This window comes from Microcaecilia unicolor, chromosome 1 (assembly GCF_901765095.1).
Source record: "Microcaecilia unicolor chromosome 1, aMicUni1.1, whole genome shotgun sequence".
NCBI lineage: Eukaryota > Metazoa > Chordata > Amphibia > Gymnophiona > Siphonopidae > Microcaecilia > Microcaecilia unicolor.
In genome coordinates this window covers 396,287,067-396,304,876 of record NC_044031.1, presented here as the reverse complement: position 1 = coordinate 396,304,876, position 17,810 = coordinate 396,287,067, and the positions used below count along the sequence as shown (strand labels likewise).

General features: G+C 42.5%; 1 protein-coding gene across 1 annotated transcript in view; it reads left to right on the top strand.

Moving 5' to 3' along the window:
* The window catches only part of NEDD9 (neural precursor cell expressed, developmentally down-regulated 9), a 94,604-nt gene that overhangs the window by 34,216 nt on the left and 42,578 nt on the right, over nucleotides 1-17,810 (top strand). The window contains exon 2 of the mRNA XM_030211034.1: nucleotides 6,637-7,083. Coding sequence (XP_030066894.1) covers nucleotides 6,637-7,083 — 447 coding nt within the window. The remainder of the gene's footprint in view (nucleotides 1-6,636; nucleotides 7,084-17,810) is intronic.

Sequence of the window (17,810 nt, the reverse complement as noted above, 5' to 3'; positions counted from 1 at the left end):
CTCCTAGAACTGGATCACTTGGCAGCTCTGTGCAAGTGGAAGAATGGATCGTTTGGGGGGGGGGGGGGGGGTGGAATAAGGTTGGGTTTGAAACTGTGAAGGATCACTGCAGTGGACGTCAAAGAAGACACAGCAGAATTGTTCTCTCTTGGAGATCCACATCACCAAAGTTGCACATCTGAACTGCTAGCCCTGCACGCAGTGGCGTAGCAAGGGTGGGGCGGTGGGGGCGTTCCGCCCCGGGTGTCAACGGGTGTGGGGGGGTGCTCTGCTCCGTCCATCCACACCCCCCCCCCCAGCATGGAACCGCCTTCCCCCCCTCGACACAGTCCCCACCTGCCAACCAGGTTCCAGCTCCGTCCACCCCTAGCGTGGCGCCGCCTCCCCCCCCCACGCAGTCCCCACCTGCCAACCAGGTTCTAGCTCCATCCACCCCAGCGTGGCACCTCGCATCTGCAGCGCTACTGTAAAAAGAAGAAAATCGCCTTGTCATCGGCCCTTCCCTCACTGTGTCCCGCCCTCTGACATAACTTCCTATTTCCTTGAGGGCGGGAGAGTGAGGGAAGGGCCGACGACGAGGCGATTTTCTTCTTTTTTACAGCAGCGCTGCAGATGCGAGGCGCCACGCTGGGGTGGACGGAGCTGGAACTTGGTTGACAGGTGGGGACTGCGTCGGGGAGGGGGGAGCTGGCGCCACGCTTGGGTGGATGGAGCTGGAACTTGGAAGGCAAGTGGGGACTGTGGGGGGTGCCATGCCGTGTTGCCCTGCACCCGGGGGGGGGGGGGGGGGGGAGCAGTGGTGATCCACCCTGGGTGTCAGGCAACCACGGAACGCCACTGCCTGCACGGAAGGATTGAGGCATGCCACCTGGACGAATCTCTTTGTAAATGTAGTTAATAAATCTTAATCCCTCAGTCAGTGAATCGGTTGATCAGGAAGTACATTTGCTTTGCAGGATATCTTTCAAACTGTGTGCAGGATACTTAGCAGAGCAACCAGGAAGGATGTGCAAGTGCATTAAACAGTGGAGAGATGATAGCATGGAGGACCTCATCTTGTACTATAGAGAATGTTTGTCAGGCTGTGTGTGGAATGCAGGGCTCAGATTTAGGTACCCATCCTCAGAAAGTATGTTTGGATTTTAGACAAGCTGTAAAGAAGCCACTGAACTAATAGAGGACACCTGGGCTTACATATTTATTTATTTCATTTTATTCGTGACTTGATATACCATCTTAACTGACTTTAAATTAAATTAAATTCATTTAATTTAATTATGCTTGCGGTTCATTGGGTATTTGATGTACCACTGTTCACAGCAAAATGAATCAAAGCAGTTTGCAGTCTGGATAATGCTGCAGAAAATCAGTACAGACTGCCACGGTGACACCCAGGTAGCACCGGACCGGTCTATGGGTGGGGTAACGATAGTCCTATCAGTTATCCAGTTATCGGTGATATTCAGTTCACTAACTGGATAGCTATTCAGACAGATATGACAACAGAAAGGCTGTTCTAATGTTACCTAGCTAGCTGTTAGGATATTAGGCTACATATAGTTAATCTGGATAGTACTGTCAGCAGCACTGAATCCAAACATTTAGAGGGGCATTTTCGATATGACATCTAAGTCAGACTTTGGACGTTTTGCGCTAAACGGGCAAAATCCAAATAGGAAATGTAACCATTTTCAAAAAAGCAAAATGTCTCTTTTTTTTTTTTTTTTTTTTTACACCATTTGTAACAAGGTTTTGTGGTCTATGCATTTGTCTTTTCAGGCCATTTTCAAAAAGAAAAAAAAAACGCACAAGTGAAAAACTTGGAAAATCAATCCATTTAGATGTAGGAGGGGCCAACATTTTTAGCAGACTGGTCCCCCAGATATCCCAGGAGAGCAGTGGGGCACCCTAGGGGGCACTGCTGTGGACTTCACATAAATGCTCCCAGGTATACATCTCACCATTGCTCCTTTATCTTGTCTGTTGAGCCCACCCAAAACCCACTACCCCCAACTGTATATCATTACAATTTCCCCTATGGGTGAAGGGGCACCTATATGTGGATACAGTGGGTTTATAGTGAGTTTTGGAGGGCTTACAGTGTCTACCGCAAGTGAACAAGGTAGGAGGAAGTATGGGCCTGGGTCCGCCTGTCTACAGTGCACTGCACCCACCACCACACTACTCAAGGGACCTGTATGCTGCTGTAATGGACATGGCTATAACGTCTGAGACTGTCATAGGTGCTGATGAGTATTATTTTTATTCACACCTCTTGGGGTGGGGGGGTCAGTGACCACTGGGGAAGTGAGGGGTGTCACCCCTGGTTCCCTCCAATGGTCATCTGGTCATTTAGGGCAACTTTTTGTGCTTTATTCATTCTGAAAACAGGTCTAGACCAAAAACGTCTTGTTTTTAGTCCTGGATGGTTTGGTTTTGTTCCATTATGGATGTAAAACGTCCAAGTGTTAGGCACGCCCTAATCCTGCCTTCAAAATGCCCCAACACACTCCCTTGTGATTTGGATGCACTGCAAAATAGGTTTCAAAAATACCGATTTGGATGTTTTGAGAAGAAAAAGGGAAATGGGACTTGATATACCGCCTTTCTGTGGTATTTTGCAACTACATTCAAAGCGGTTTACATATATACAGGTACTTATTTTGTACCTGGGGCAATGGAGGGTTAATGACTTGCCCACAGTTACAAGGAGCTGCAGTGGGAATTGATCCCAGTTGCCCAGGATCAAAGTCTGCTGCACTAACCACTAGGCTACAAAACATCCAAATGGTGCTTTATGACACTTTTGGGATGTTTTTCTCTTTTGAAAATGAGCCTCTGCGTCTCACTTCTAGGCATGTGCTTGACATGTTACACAAGTATTCTAGAATGAAAAGTATGCACATACGTTTCCTTATAGAATACAGGCTACAAGAAGGTGTGCTGTAGTTGCCTAAATGGAGGTGCCCCGTTATAGAATTGCCCTCAAAATGAACAGACTGTATTTGGTGACATTCTTGGAACTGCCACAGAAACCTCCAAACAATGTTCTTCTTGGCTGCAGAGAGCTTTCCAAGCAGACTGGCTGTAATTCCACTCCAGCGTTGCCTGTTTTACAGTGAAGGCGGTGGACAGGCGCTAGCTCTAAACAAATTGGGAGTACTTGGAAAAACAAATGACGTAACTGCTGCGTTCCACCTAAAAACTTAGGATATGACACAGAGTGGCGATGCTGCCAACGTTCAGGAAGGAGAGCTGAGGCTTACTTATTTTTCCTTAAGCTTAAGTACCTGATGAATGTGTCCTGTTGACCAAATCTGTTTCGTTTTTTTTTGTTTTTTTGAAGCAACTGTCAAAAGTTTGTTGCTGCATTGGTTTCAGTGATGATAATTATAAAGCAAAAAAGGGAAAGGGGAGCTGTAGAGAATTTCCAAACTGTCATTTCTAGACAGAAGAAATTAGGTCAGAGGTCTTTCCCTTTTCCCTGGCACAACAGACAGCTGTACAGGGTTATAATAAAAGGGGGAGGGAGGGAACACTTTTCTCAAGAGCAGTCCAATTTTTTTTTTTAATTCTGTAGGCAAATGACTGTAGGCAAACTGCCTGTTTCAACTTCCTAGGAAGTTTCATTTCTTATCCTCCAGCTGTTAAGTGTTTAATGTGTAAAACATTTTTATACTGCACATCTTTAAATATAAGCAGTTTACAAAGCTGTTGAGTGCTTCAGGTTTACAGGACATGGCTGTTTGCTTAGCTGATTATACAGTGGGTTTAAACTGAAAGAATACCAGAGGACCATCAAATCTAACTTCTCTGCCTAATGGCTTTTTCTACATGATAATCCAGGGAGGATCCACCCCAACCCCCCATGCCACGCCATGCAACTGCAGTGAATTCCACACTAATGAAAAAGTACTATTTCCTGACCCCAGATGTGGCAACAAGCTCAGAATCTCTGGATTAGCATTTGCAATCAGTATCCTATGGCAAAATACATACTGTGATAAATGTAATCTCTAACAACTGTTAAATGTAAGCCACATTGAACCGAAACTCAGTTTTGGATAATTTGTGAGATACAAATATGAATAAATAAAAAATAAGGTGATGGTAAAACAAATATTGAGCTTTCACTTGTATCTGGCCCATTTTACAAAACTTATGCATGTAAGTGCTGCTAATTAAGTAGTGAGGCCTCATTTTTAACTTGAAGGTGGAAGTGGAGTCTGTCTGTGAGGACAAAAGAAGGATGATTGCCTTAATCCCCGGTGTAAAGCCGTGTCTGAAATGAGCATTTTTTAACAAGCTATGCATATATTTGAGCTGGTGTAAAACCCGACATTCCCCCCCCCCCCCCCCCCATATGTGTTTTCCACTAGTATAATGGGGGGAAATAGGCATATAGATTTTAGTCATAAGAATAGCTATACTGGCCCAAACTATAGGTCCATCTAGTCCAGTATCCTGCTTCCAACAGTGGCCAATCCAGGTCACAAGTACCTGGCAGAAACCTAAATAGTAGCAACATTCCATACTACCAATCCCAGGGCAAGCAGAGGCTTCCCCCATGTCCATCTCAACAACAGACTATGGACTTTTCCTCTAGGAACCTTTTTTAAACCCAGATACACTAGCCGCCGTTACCGCATCCTGTGGCAACAAGTTCTACTCAAGGCATACTTTCTTGAAATCTCTGTGTAAATAGTTGCTTGCTGAAATCAGGATGTATGTAATGTATGTAAATAAACATATGTACTTCTAAAATAATGGCTTTAGTGTGACAGCCCCTGCTTTGATGCTCAGGAGAAACAAATGGAGAAAAAGAGACAGAAAGAAAGCAGCTAGTCAAAAGAAGAAACCTAGAAGCAGATTTTTAAATACTGGTCCCTGCTCTAGTATTTCAAATGTAAATTAGCTGGTATTAAAGTTTATTGCTGGCATAGGGTCCAGGCTAACCACCAATAATCGGAGAGCAAAGTAGTTATAACTCAGTGTAATTAATCCAAAATTCTTTTCTCCTAGAACTGTTAAAGTAGACATTTGATGAGGAATTATGATTTAAATAAACAGAAGCCGTAACCACCCTGAGGAAAATCATGGACTTTTTTTTAACAAACCTCAATGGGGATTCTATCACAGGCTTCAAAAACAATAGTGGAAAACAACTCAAGGGAGAAAAAACCCACCATTGAAAAACCCAGCACAGATTCAAATAATCCTAAAAACCAACATGGCCACTTAACTCGGTTCCATATTAGTCACAAATATTATAGTTCCACCCTCCTGTGCTCCCTGGCCAGGGCCAGTACTGGGAGAGGAAGGATATGTTTGCCCTGGCCACCATGCTGCAGAATTCATTTAGAGTTAGCCTGCACCCCTAATGTCTTGTAAAAGTTGTGAAGTCTCTCACTTCCTCAGGATTATGGGCACATGACATGGCTGAGCATTTGGAGATATTCATCCCATGGTTTGAATATGACACTATTTGGAGGGGGGGGGGGGGATATTTGGTTCTGCCCCACGAAAGGGTATTCCTATCTCTGTCTTTATTTATTTTTACATAAGTCTGAATTAGGGCTTCTGTCTTAACCATCTTGTTATCAGCTCATTGCGTGTGTGGAGTTGTAGGTCTGATTCTTAGAAAGCTCAATGGACCAACTGGAAAACTCCATGTCTCTGGTAGAGTAAAATCAGGACTGGATTGATCTGTTTTGTTGACCTGGGGTAAGGTGATTTAATGGGCCTAATATGGAAGATGTGGCAGGCTGCCCTGAAAAACCACACAGATATTCCATTTTGTAAAAAGAAACTATCTTCACCTTCAGATCCCGAGTAGCACTGTTTGACAGCATTGTACTGTTAAGGTAACATGTAATGTTGATTCTTGGATTGTCGAAGAATGTTGCAGACAGACCAATGAGTATTTTATGTTCAATAATTTGTATTTAAAAAATGAAATACAACATACAAATAGAACAACGAGACCAAGGTCAAATGGTACATAGCAATGCATGGAATCAATCTGTATTTTAATGAAGAATGTATATGCGTTTGAATCATCCTCTGTTCCAGGAGTTTCTAAACCTGTTCTGGGCAGGGAGCCCCAGCCAGTCAGGTTTTCAGGTTATCCGTAATGAATATCTATCAGATAGATTTGCTTACCAAGGAGGCAGTGTATGCTTACATCTGCTCTGGGGATCTCCAAGCATCAGCCCTATAAAAGTGGGACCCGGAAAATCCTTTTAATTTCAGTGCTTGACTTTTCTAAGAGGAAAGAGTGTGTTGACAGGAGGTGTGCTGTTCCAATTTTTCCTTGTCACTTTGGATGTTTTTCACTATAGCATCCTCACCATAAAACTGTGACATGCCAAAAAGCATTTTATGCTTACAATTGGTTCTCCAGCAAGGCCTACCACAGTGAATACAAATGAGCAAAAAAAGAAAAATGAGAAATGGTTATAGAAACATTTTGAAAGCTCAAATATTTATCAGCACTGTACAATAAGTGTCAAAAATGATTTTTTTCTATTGTTTGTGCAGATCATCCTTATACGCCAATGTGCACCTGTGTTATACATAAACAATAGAATATTATTATTTTATTCTAATCCATCTCTTTAATTGCTTTTTCTCTAGAATCTTATGGCAAGAGCCTTGTATGACAATGTTCCAGAATGTGCAGAGGAGCTGGCCTTCCGGAAGGGTGACATTTTGACTGTCATAGAACAAAACACCGAAGGATTGGAAGGATGGTGGCTCTGTTCTTTGCATGGTCGGCAGGGCATTGCTCCAGGCAACCGTTTGAAGCTTCTCATTGGTCCGACAGTGGATAGTTCAACAAATCAGGATGTGTCTAATGCCACACCAGTGCCACAGTCCTTCCATCACCAGCAAGTTTACCAAGTGCCAAGTTCACATCCCTCCTATCGAGACCCAGCTTATCAGGTCCCACCTTCACTTCTGAATCAGGGAATTTACCAGGTACCTACAGGCCACAGTCTATCAGGGCAGGATGTTTACCAGGTGCCACCATCCACACCTAGGAGCCTTTGGGGCATGGACAGCTCTTCTCTGAGTAATAAGGTGTGTATTTAACTAATTTCTTCAACAGCAACTGCCTACACTTCTCTGTAGAGCTAGGTTTCCCAGGATTAAGTCTTAGCATGCTTGATTCAGATATTTCAGCGCCTAAATCTACGCACATCCATTTACACCAGTGAAAACGTGACGTAAATCGCAGCGCCTACATTTAGGTGCACTGGGCCATATTATATAACTAGGCACGTAAATTTCGGAGCGCCCATTTCCACACTTATAACTATGACCCTTTTTGCCTACGCGCGTTAGAAGTTTGGTGCACGTCGTTACAGAATACGCTTAGCGATTTGTGCACTTAAATTCTAATCAGTGACAATTAATGCTCATTATTACTTGTTAAGTGTTGTTATCCGTGCTCATTAGTTTGTTAAATTACATACATGGTTATAGAATCTGTGCCAATTTCAGCGCTGATCTCTAGGTGCGCTATATAGAATCCGAGGGTTAGTGTCCTTAATAGACAGTATATCAAATGGTGGTAAAATTTGAAACTTTCTCACCTTCCATTAGCCCCCCCCCCCCCCCCCCCCCCAGAGAAAACATGATACTTTACAGGGTGTGAAACTTTCTTTTGGTCCAACATAAGATGGTTGTATAGGCCAGGGGTAGGCAACTCCAGTCCTCGAGAGCCGCAGGCAGGTCAGTTTTCACCTGCCTGCGGTTCTTGAGGACCGGAGTTGCCTACCCCTCGTATAGGACCTTTTGAGATGAAATTGGTCTCTATTTCAGAAAAAGAGACCCATCTGCTATGTGCCTGGATTATTTTTTTGGTTGGGCCAGTGAAAGTTATTGCAGCTGGTAAAGAGCCATATTGCTAAGAACTGTACACAATAAGCCACATTTGGAAAAGAGGCAGTCGAAATGTGAGCTCCTAGCTTCCATCGTCAACTTTATACCTTGATGGTGAGCTTTCTGCAGGTGATACACCAATAGCTTTTATCTCGGGTGTTATCTGCAGGACCATAGCTTAGCTTTGAAAACTGACACATCACTGGGCTTTCAGATGATGCCTGCATTTGTCATGTGCTTTAGTGGAGCTGCAAGTTATGTGCTGATGATCCAAACATCGCCCTGAACTGGGTGATTGCCCAATGAGTTCAGTCCAAGACTTGAGCGCAAGCAAGGGTGCTAGAGGAAGTGTGTTAGAAATATGGGATCTGTGGAGTTAAATAATAAATGGCTTATTTCTAGACTGCCGTTTATTTATTTTATTTATTGGGATTTATTAACCGCCTTTATGAAGAGATTCCCCCAAAGTGATGTACAGCAGGTAGTTTAACATAAAACTTACAATGTTGTTAACAGTATAACAATAATACATGAGGTAAACTTGAAAACAGTAAATTGAAACCTAATAATAGAACTACCATGAAACATTATCAAAAATATCAGAGATATAATACAATGTTAGCATAAACATTTAAACACAAACATGTAATCATCTCTCTGACCTCATGTGTAACTTTCTTTAAATTAATCAACTTATTTTCTAACTCCTCTTACTCTCTTACCTATCTATATGTTCCTTCTTATACCCTACACTGACTACTAAAATGTTCTATTACATATTGTGTTGACATTGTAAGTAGTATACTATGCCATACTTTGTATTGTTTGAATATTTTACTGCTTTAATTGTCTATTGCTTATATTTGTTTTATTCTTACTGTACACCGCCTTGAGTGTATTCCTTCAAAAAGGTGGTAATAAATCCTAATAAATAAATATAATACTAATTATACACCTAATAAGCATTAGAACATTCAACTAACATAGATATGATGAAAGGGAAATGGGACTTGATATACTGCCTTTCTGAGGTTTTTGCAACTACATTCAAAGCGGTTTACATATATTCAGGTACTTATTTTGTATCAGGAGCAATGGAGGGTTAAGTGACTTGTCCAGAGTCACAAGGAGCTGCAGTGGGAATCAAACTCAGTTCCCCAGGATCAAAGTCCACTGCACTAACCACTAGGTTACTCCTCCACTCCACGTATAGATGATGTAGATAGTGAATGCATTACCCATACCCTACCCACAACCCTTTTCAAGATGAAGTCAAGGCAGTTTACCTTTTGGGGTCAGATAAGTCCCTGTTCCTGAGGCAACAGGAGAAAGCAACTTGCTGAGAGTCACTAGACATTTCGCTGTTTCCCCTTATTCATTGCCCTTTGCTGTAATTGTTGGCTGTCTTTCACTTCTTCCACTTTCCAGCAACCACGGAATAGTGCTACATAGTGCTGAGACATGTCACCTATCACAAATCTGTAAGAAAAATGTGCTAAACAAGACAGCTGGCTGCACAGTTGTTTGTGTACGGGGATGATAGAAGGCTTTGTGTTGCTAATGCAAGTGCACCATATGAATCGAAGAGAACTCCGGACAGATCTCCTAACTATGCCATTCTTTGTTTTAATTGAGAGAATTGCAGATCACTGAGGGTATCGGGGGGAAGGAGGCAGAGGGGAGTCTGGAGTCTCTGCCAATGTGCAGTGAGGCATTGCAACAGTTACATAGTAACTAAGAGCTGTTAGTGTGGCAGCAGTTACTGGTTTAATACTTGTGACCCTTTGAAAGTGTGATACTATCACCTGAGCAGAAGAAGGGGGGGGGGGGGAAGTTTGCAGTTACAGATTTCCTAAGTAAAAAGATGTTAACTGTGCTTGATCTGTGTAAGATAACCCAGCCAAACACCCATGATGCTCATTGTCTTGCGATGGCAGTGCGCTCTGTTAAAGCTAAAAGGCCAGGTTTTTATACAGTTGCACTTTTTTATGTGGCACTGTTTCTAGAAAGAGTAAAATGTTGGGGTTGTTGTTCCAAAACGTGCCATCAAAACTGAACAAACGTAGTTATAGGTTTAATGCTTAGAAAAGTGATGTTAAGCACTGTAAAGGTAGAGCCCTGTATGCAAGTACCAAGTTGTGAATCCCTTATGGGGCTGCCACTTGTGTCATGGTTTAGCAGCGTGGTTTGCCATTGCCTTCCCCAGTCATCTTGAACCCTTGCTAAGCCCCAGTACTCATCTACCCACTGAGAATGGATGGATGGTTGGCTGAGCTGGCCCTGACAGAAATCCCAGTGCAGGATTTACACTCAGTTGTGGTCACAGTAGGCAAGTGGCCTACCGATTACACAACAAGGCCTCATTTAAGCACGGTCAGTCACCACTTAGTAAGTAGGTGGTTTCTCTCACAAGATTACAAGTGAACAGTGTCTGGCACTATGCTTGCTTGCACACAGCAGAGTATGGATTTTGCGACCCTGCAAGGATATCTGGTCTCATAGCAGCCCTCAAATAGGTGGGAAAATGTGGAATACAAGTGAAATAAAATAAATTAATAAATATTTCTTGGTTCTACTTCTGAGCCTGGCCAAAATTGAGCCCTCCTTCCCTTTAAAATTAATTTATAAATAAAATAATTTACAATTTACATGGACATCATATTAAACTTCACAATGTCAACCAGGATGTCACCTCTGTGGGACAGCACGATACAAAAGCAGAACACTGCATCAATGATTTTATGGTGAGAATACTAAAAGGAAATGTTAAGACAATCCAGGAACTAAGACCTTTGAAGTCAAAATGATGAAATATTTTGACATGCACCAGACAGGACTTAACAAAGATCTGGGTTTTCTATCCCATTATAAACCATAAAATTATACTGCTTTGTCACTGTTGTATCAGTCATCCATCTCTCCCTGTCTGTCACTCACCCAGCTCTCCCTTGTTTCTCACCTATCCACCCCACCCTCTTCCTGTGAAACTGTCTTTGGAATGCTTTTGTGTTTCACTTATATTTTGATATTTCTCAACATTTGCTTATTTCTAATCTGAAGAAGAAGAGTTACCGTCAAAAGCTAATCAAAAAATGTATTGAGTTAGTCCAACATAAAAGGTATCATCTTATTTTATTTTAATTCTATTTATTACCTTTAAAAGTGGACTAACACGGCTACCATATCACTTTACTCAAATAAAATAGTGAAACTCCTATACAAAAGTCACAGAATGCAGTGCCATTGGACCTAGAAGATCTACAAGGCTTCACTACATCCCTCTTAGTGTTTTTTTTAACAGAAAGGGAGCGGTGCTTGTGCTCTCCTCCAGACTTCATAGGCTAATGATATTTGCATGCTGGACCCATCTTGGTAGAGGACTGGGCCTGTTAAATCATAAGAGCCATAAGCGTTCCACCTGCTGTGGAACAGCTGAAAGGTGAGGATGGAATGGGCTCTTGGAACAGCTGTCATGAAATTCCTAAGCTTTGGAGCTCATGGGCTCCATTTAAGTACGTTTCCACCATGTGCATTAATGTGGAACAGACACAAAGAGGACAGGGCAGGAAATGCTTGGCTTGAAGTTATTACAGTTAAAACTTTCATCACAGTTTATACTGGCAGGAAGGTCAGACGTTTTCCTTTCTAGACTGAAAGGATTTTTTTTTTTTCATTTTCCAACCTTAGGAATATTTCATTTAGCTCATCTGTCTGCCTCAGTGCATTTTTTTTTCTCCCTTTGGCAATAATGTATTTCCAGAAAATCAAGACTCTCCTTCATTCAACAAAAATGTAGGTATTTTGTTAGCATACATAAACAAAGTGATTTATACATATGTACTTTTTCATTTGGTTGGATCAATGCTGTGAAAGAAACTTACTGTGTTCAAACCATAGTTTGCAGACTACAGAGAACCTCACTGCTATCGTTATTGATGCAAATACCTCTGGAAGACCTGAGCATCTGTTGCTTTCTGTCTCTCATCTCATACTCCTTGGGCTAACAGAATGGCTTAATTTACTTCATAGCCTTGTGCCCAGGAGCGAGAGAAGCCTCATATGTAGCCATGAAAGCAGCTGTGCCTTCCACAGCCAAAAAGCTTTAGATCCACCATGAGAGAGAAAGCAGAAAGGTCAATATATTAACCTGCAGGATATTCTGCAGCAAATGAGCTCCAAAGAAAAACTGTGCACAAAACTTTGCAAGAGAAGATGAAAAAAAAAAAAGATAAAACTTTTTTTTTTTTTTTTGGTGAAAATTGGTTTGTGCAGACAACTCTTAATGCTGGTGTTCATGAAATTCAGAATTGATGAACTGCTTTACATGGCCTTCACTACAGCTGTTCATTTCAGCTATCCCAAAAAATACCTATCTCCAAAAACACTACTAGCAAGATCAGTGATATCACAAATTGCAGACCAGTATTCTCAATGCCACTACTGGCCAAAACGACGAAAGGCCTAGTAACGCAACAGTTAACGGAATACTTGACAAAATTCTCAATTCTTCATAAATCTGAATCAGGTTTCAGACCACAAGACAGCACTGAAACAGTTATAACCACCGTAATAGCAAAATTCAGAAGTATAATATGCCAAGGACAAAACGTATTACTACTACAATTCGACATATCAAGTGTGTTTGACCTAGTAGACCACACCACACTAATGATACTGCTCAACAACATAGGAATCAGCGGTGCAGTGGCAACATGATTCAGTGGCTTCCTAAAGACCAGATCCTACAACAGCCTCATGGATCTCTGAGCATGGGATACCACAGGGATTGCCAATACTGTTCAGTGTAATGATGGTGCCACTCGGAAAAAAACTGGAATTAATGGGTTTCTTTCAACCCATTTATGTATGCAGATGATGTCATCATCTTCATACCTTTCCAGAACAATATCACAAACATTCAGGACAAAATAAAAAATTTCCTAGTAGTATCCAGCCCACATAACCCCACGTCCTACCAAAAACTCACAATCAACCAACAAACATACCACATTGAAACACAACTTAAATTACTAGGAATCATTCTCGAAAAACACCTAACACTGGACAATCAAATATCAACAGTAACATCAAAATGCTTCAGAACACACGGAAACTGAGAAGAATAAGAGAGTATTTTCCTAGACAATCTTTATGGATACTGGTCCAATCAATGATACTATCACAACCAGACTACTGCAATGCAGCTTACATAGGGTGCAAGGAAAACATTAAAATTGCTGCATGGCCGCAAGACTGATTTTCAAAAAATCTAAAGAGCAACCCCACTGCTTGAATCACTACATTGGCTACCAGTCAAGACAAGAATATTTTTCAAAGCAAGCACCCTAATCTTCAAGATACTGTTCGGACTAGCACCCGAATATATGCTTGACATGATTGAACTATCTTCAAAAAATGCCAGCCCAGAAAACAGAAACTACCTACTCCTACATCTACCCAACTGCAGAAACACCATCTACAAAACTATGTACACAGCAGGATTTAGCTACCTGGGTTCCAAATGGTGGACTGCGATACCAAAAACCATGAGAAGAATCACAGATCTCCAGTTCAGAAAAGAAATGAAAACCTACCTCTTCAAAAAATTCTACAGCTAATCACAAATATACCGTCACCTTTAAACGACAAAACTGCTAGTACATTCTTGATAAATTGAGTGGGACTGGAATAAATGGTCAGTAAACAAGTGGCAGGTCTTATGTACACTTTGAATATCATCCTGAGTTGCAGCATGTCCTAGCTTCCTTCAGTTGAAAGCCTTGTATAGTGAGGTCCTTGTGCTAGCAGGGCGAGGATCATTCAGTCAAAGTGTCACAGGATCCCAAACAACTCCTGCAGGACAAGGCACTGCAAAGAAACAAGATTTTCCATGAAAGACAGCAGGTTGAAAAGAACAACTTTGAAAATTTTGTTGAAACTCAGGAGGGGGAATTAGGGTAAAATGGGGGAGAACCAGGTGACAGGGTGGGGTGGGGGGGGGGGAGGAGCACACCAGAACATTAGTAAAATGCAACTAGTTCCAAGAAATCAAGTCAGTCAGTCTTGACAGGGACACAAAATTCAACATTACATCTACTGCAATGTGTACTGAACTACCTTTTCCTAAATGAGCACGCAGCTCTGGAACGCGTTGCCACGCAACCTGAGAACTGTCAAATTTCCGCAAACTACTGAAAACCTATCTCTTCGACAAGATATACAACAAAGATCAACACATGCAACTGTATAATCTTTGACTTATCCAGAAATGTTTCTTACTATCTTTTGCTTTAATACTATCATTTAACCCAAAACTCTGTTAATAATAAATGTATGTTCCCCTCTATTTCCCATATCCACGATGAATTGTAAGCCACATTGAGCCCGCAAAAAAGTTGGGATAATGTGGGATACAAATGCAATAAATAATAATAATAATAACTCAAGCAAGGCTAGGCCTCTTTCCCAGCTAACCAGGAAATAACTTATTCTTTATGTAGTTTCAGTGAATATCATCAAACATAGTGAACTTTGGTTTTGGAAAGCCCAGTAGATTCCCATTTGTGTGTGTGTGTATTCATTAGTACATTTTTTTTTCTGTAATTTTGGCTCCCTTGTAGTGAACACTGGCCAGTGTGTGTGGATGCAAGTAACAGTCTCACCATAGGCACATGACATCGTCCATCCTCTGTACAGCACCACTTAACTGACAATCTTGGCACGGGAATCCCCAAGGTGCAGTCCATGAGACCCTCTAGTCCCATAACATCACCTGATTATCTGCAAAATGAACTAAAAACCTCTCTTGGCCTGATCTGGGTGGGTGCACTACCTCTGGACTGTGATCTCTCTAATTAAAGATAAAACAGAACTTGGTTACTACTACTACTTATCATTTCTATAGCGCTACTAGATGTACGCAGCGCTGTACACTAGCTAATATTTCTATTACTTCGGTCCATAGAGGCAGGAGGCATACAGTCACTGCAGCACTCTCTTCCACAGGTTTTGAGGCTCTTGTGGTCTCTGCAGCCCACCACAGCTTGTTGATGCTGACACAGCTGCAGTCTTTCCTTGTCTTTCAGTGGTAGCTGCTCCTTTTTTATCCAGTGCAGACAGGTCCTGTCATTCATCAGTGCAGCCCCAGTGGTGGTAACCTGTCAGAGATTTGCTCTTGAAGCCTGCTCTCCTTTGCACTCTCACAGCTCTTTCGGGGTTCAGCTCCCGGCTGCAGTTTGTCATTGGGCTGTCTGAAAGAAAACCAAGCTACAGAAGCCAGATTCTCAGGCTCTGAAGCCTTACAGTGCTTCCCTTACCTTCTTGCATCGCTAGTTTACTAATATCACTCTGCTGTCTTCTGTTTTCTTCTCTTGATGGAGGTACTTCCTTTTCTTCAGTTCAGCCATAGACCTCTGCTTTGCCTCAGTGTTCTGCTTTGTTTCCCTCATGTCCCGTCTCTCTGTCTTCTCAGCCTGTCTTCATTTGTCTTAATCAGAAGAAGGGAGAAGGGTCCATTTTCTTCCTTCCGGCTCCACAGACTTTTTCTTTTTCAGCACTGGTCCCTTTGTTCTTCTGGCTCCTGGATTTCTTGCCAGAGTATACAGTCTGTTCTCTTTATTCGTGCCTTTGGATTTTCTATTTCGCTTATCCGTGGACATACAAATAGCGACCGCTGTTTGTGGTATTGTGTTCGTGTATTCACAGACATGCACCTTCACGTTCATGTTTTTGGTGTTTGCTTGTTTGCTTCTGGAAACTGCCACTATCAGGCTTATTTTCGAAAGTGATCGCCGGGCATCTTCCGACATAAATCGGGAGATGGCCAGCGATCTCTCAAAAGCGGCGAAACTGGTATAATCAAAAGCTGCTTTTTTGACACCATCGCTGCTTTCCCGTCGCCGAGCCGGTGAAAGTTCAAGGGGGCGTGTCGGCAGTGTAGCGAAGGCGGGACATGGGCGGGCATGGGCATGGCTACCAGATGGCCGGCTTTCACAGATAATGGAAAAAAAAACGGCATTAATCAGTATTTCGCCGGGTTTACTTGGTCCTTTTATTTTCACGACCAAGCCTCAAAAAGGTGCCCCAACTCACCAGATGACCACCGGAGAGAATGGGGGATGACCTCCCCATACTCCCCCAGTGGTCACCAGCCCCCTCCCACACTAAAAAAAATAAAAAAACTTTTTTGCCAGCCTGTATGCCAGCCTCAAATGTCATACCCAGCTCCCTGACAGCAGTATGCAAGTCCCTGGAGCAGTTTTTAATGGGTGCAGTGCACTTCAGGCAGGCAGACCCAGGTCCATCCATCCCCCCTACCTGTTACACTTGTGGTGCTAAGTGTTGAGCCTTCCAAACCCCCCCCCCCCAAAACCCACTGTACCCACATGTAGGTGTCCCCCTTCACCCATAAGGGCTATGGTAGTGGTGTAGAGTTGTGGGGAGTGGGTTTGGGGGGATTTGGGGGGCTCAGCACCCAAGGTAAGGGAGCTTTGCACCTGGGAGCTATTTGTGGGGTTTTTTTTTTAAATTTTTAGAAGTGCCCCCTAGGGTGCCCGGTTGGTATCCTGGCATGTCATGGGGACCAGTGCACTACAAATGCTGGCTCCTCCCACGACCAAATGTCTTGGATTTAGCCGGGGTTGAGATGGCCGCTTTTAGCTTCCATTATCGCTGAAATACAAAAGCGTCCATCTCAAACCCGGCTAAATCCAAGGCATTTGGCCGGTTCGAACTGTGTTAGTGAAACAAAAGATGGCCGGCCATCATTTTCGATAATATGGTTATGGCCAGCTGTTCTGCCCGCGATCTATTTCGCTGGCGCTGTTGGATTATGCCCCTCTATGCGTCCTAGAGCAGCCAAGAGGAAAACATACATACAGTACTGTAAATGCCTTTTCTTCATTGCCCCCCAAAAGCTACATGCAAAATGGAATAAACATACAGTACAGCTGTTTCCATCTGAATGATACAGAGGCACAATGAGAAAAAGGGACCTGCCCCAGGGATCAATAGAGACTTTTCAGTAAATAATACAGTACAGCTTGCTTCTGGAAACAGCCACCAAGTGTCCTAGAGCAGCCAAGAGGGATACAGTAAGTGGTTTTAAATCATTGCCTCCAAAAACTACTTGCAAAATAGAACAAACATATTTAATATGATGACCAGATTGACAAGAACTGCTTCCATCCGAATGATACAAAGGCACAATGAGAAAAAGGGACTTGCCCCAGGGATCAACAGCAGGTTCACAATCTAAGTTTGTAACTAAGGCAATGGAGAGTTAAGTGACTTACCAGAGGACACAAGGAACAACAGCAGGATTTGATGCATTGTCTCCTGGGTTTCAGCCCAGTGCTCTAACCACTAGACTACACCTTCACTCTGTAAAATAACAAAATTCTTGATCATTTTGAGGCTGTTGCCATATTTTACCCTGATCTCCTGGTTCTTTATATCACTGTCCAATAAAACCTGCTGAGATTTCAGGCAGTGGATATACAACATACATTTACACCATACTAAATTACTGGGAGTTGATATATGCTGGGTTATTGCATGCCTTAAGGCCATATCATCTAAGCAGACGCACAGGCTACGTGGTGTTCCCAACTTGAAAACAGGAATATGCTGATCCAAGTTGCTAAGCTATTTAAAAATTGTAATTAATGCTAGCTGGAACCCATCTGAGAGGTCATCTAGTTCTGTTGCCAAGGAAGATTGCTTATCCACTCACTGGCAGCTCAGTTCTCCTTCATCTGTCTTCCCACTGGTCACTATCATCTTGTTAACACCTTTCCAAAATAGCTGTGAAAGATTCACAGTTCCTACTTTGGTTGCAAACAGTGTTTAAAAAGGAAAGCTATATTATGACAGTAGGAAAGACCTTCATACCTGTCATTGGGGGCCAGATGCAGTAAACCTAA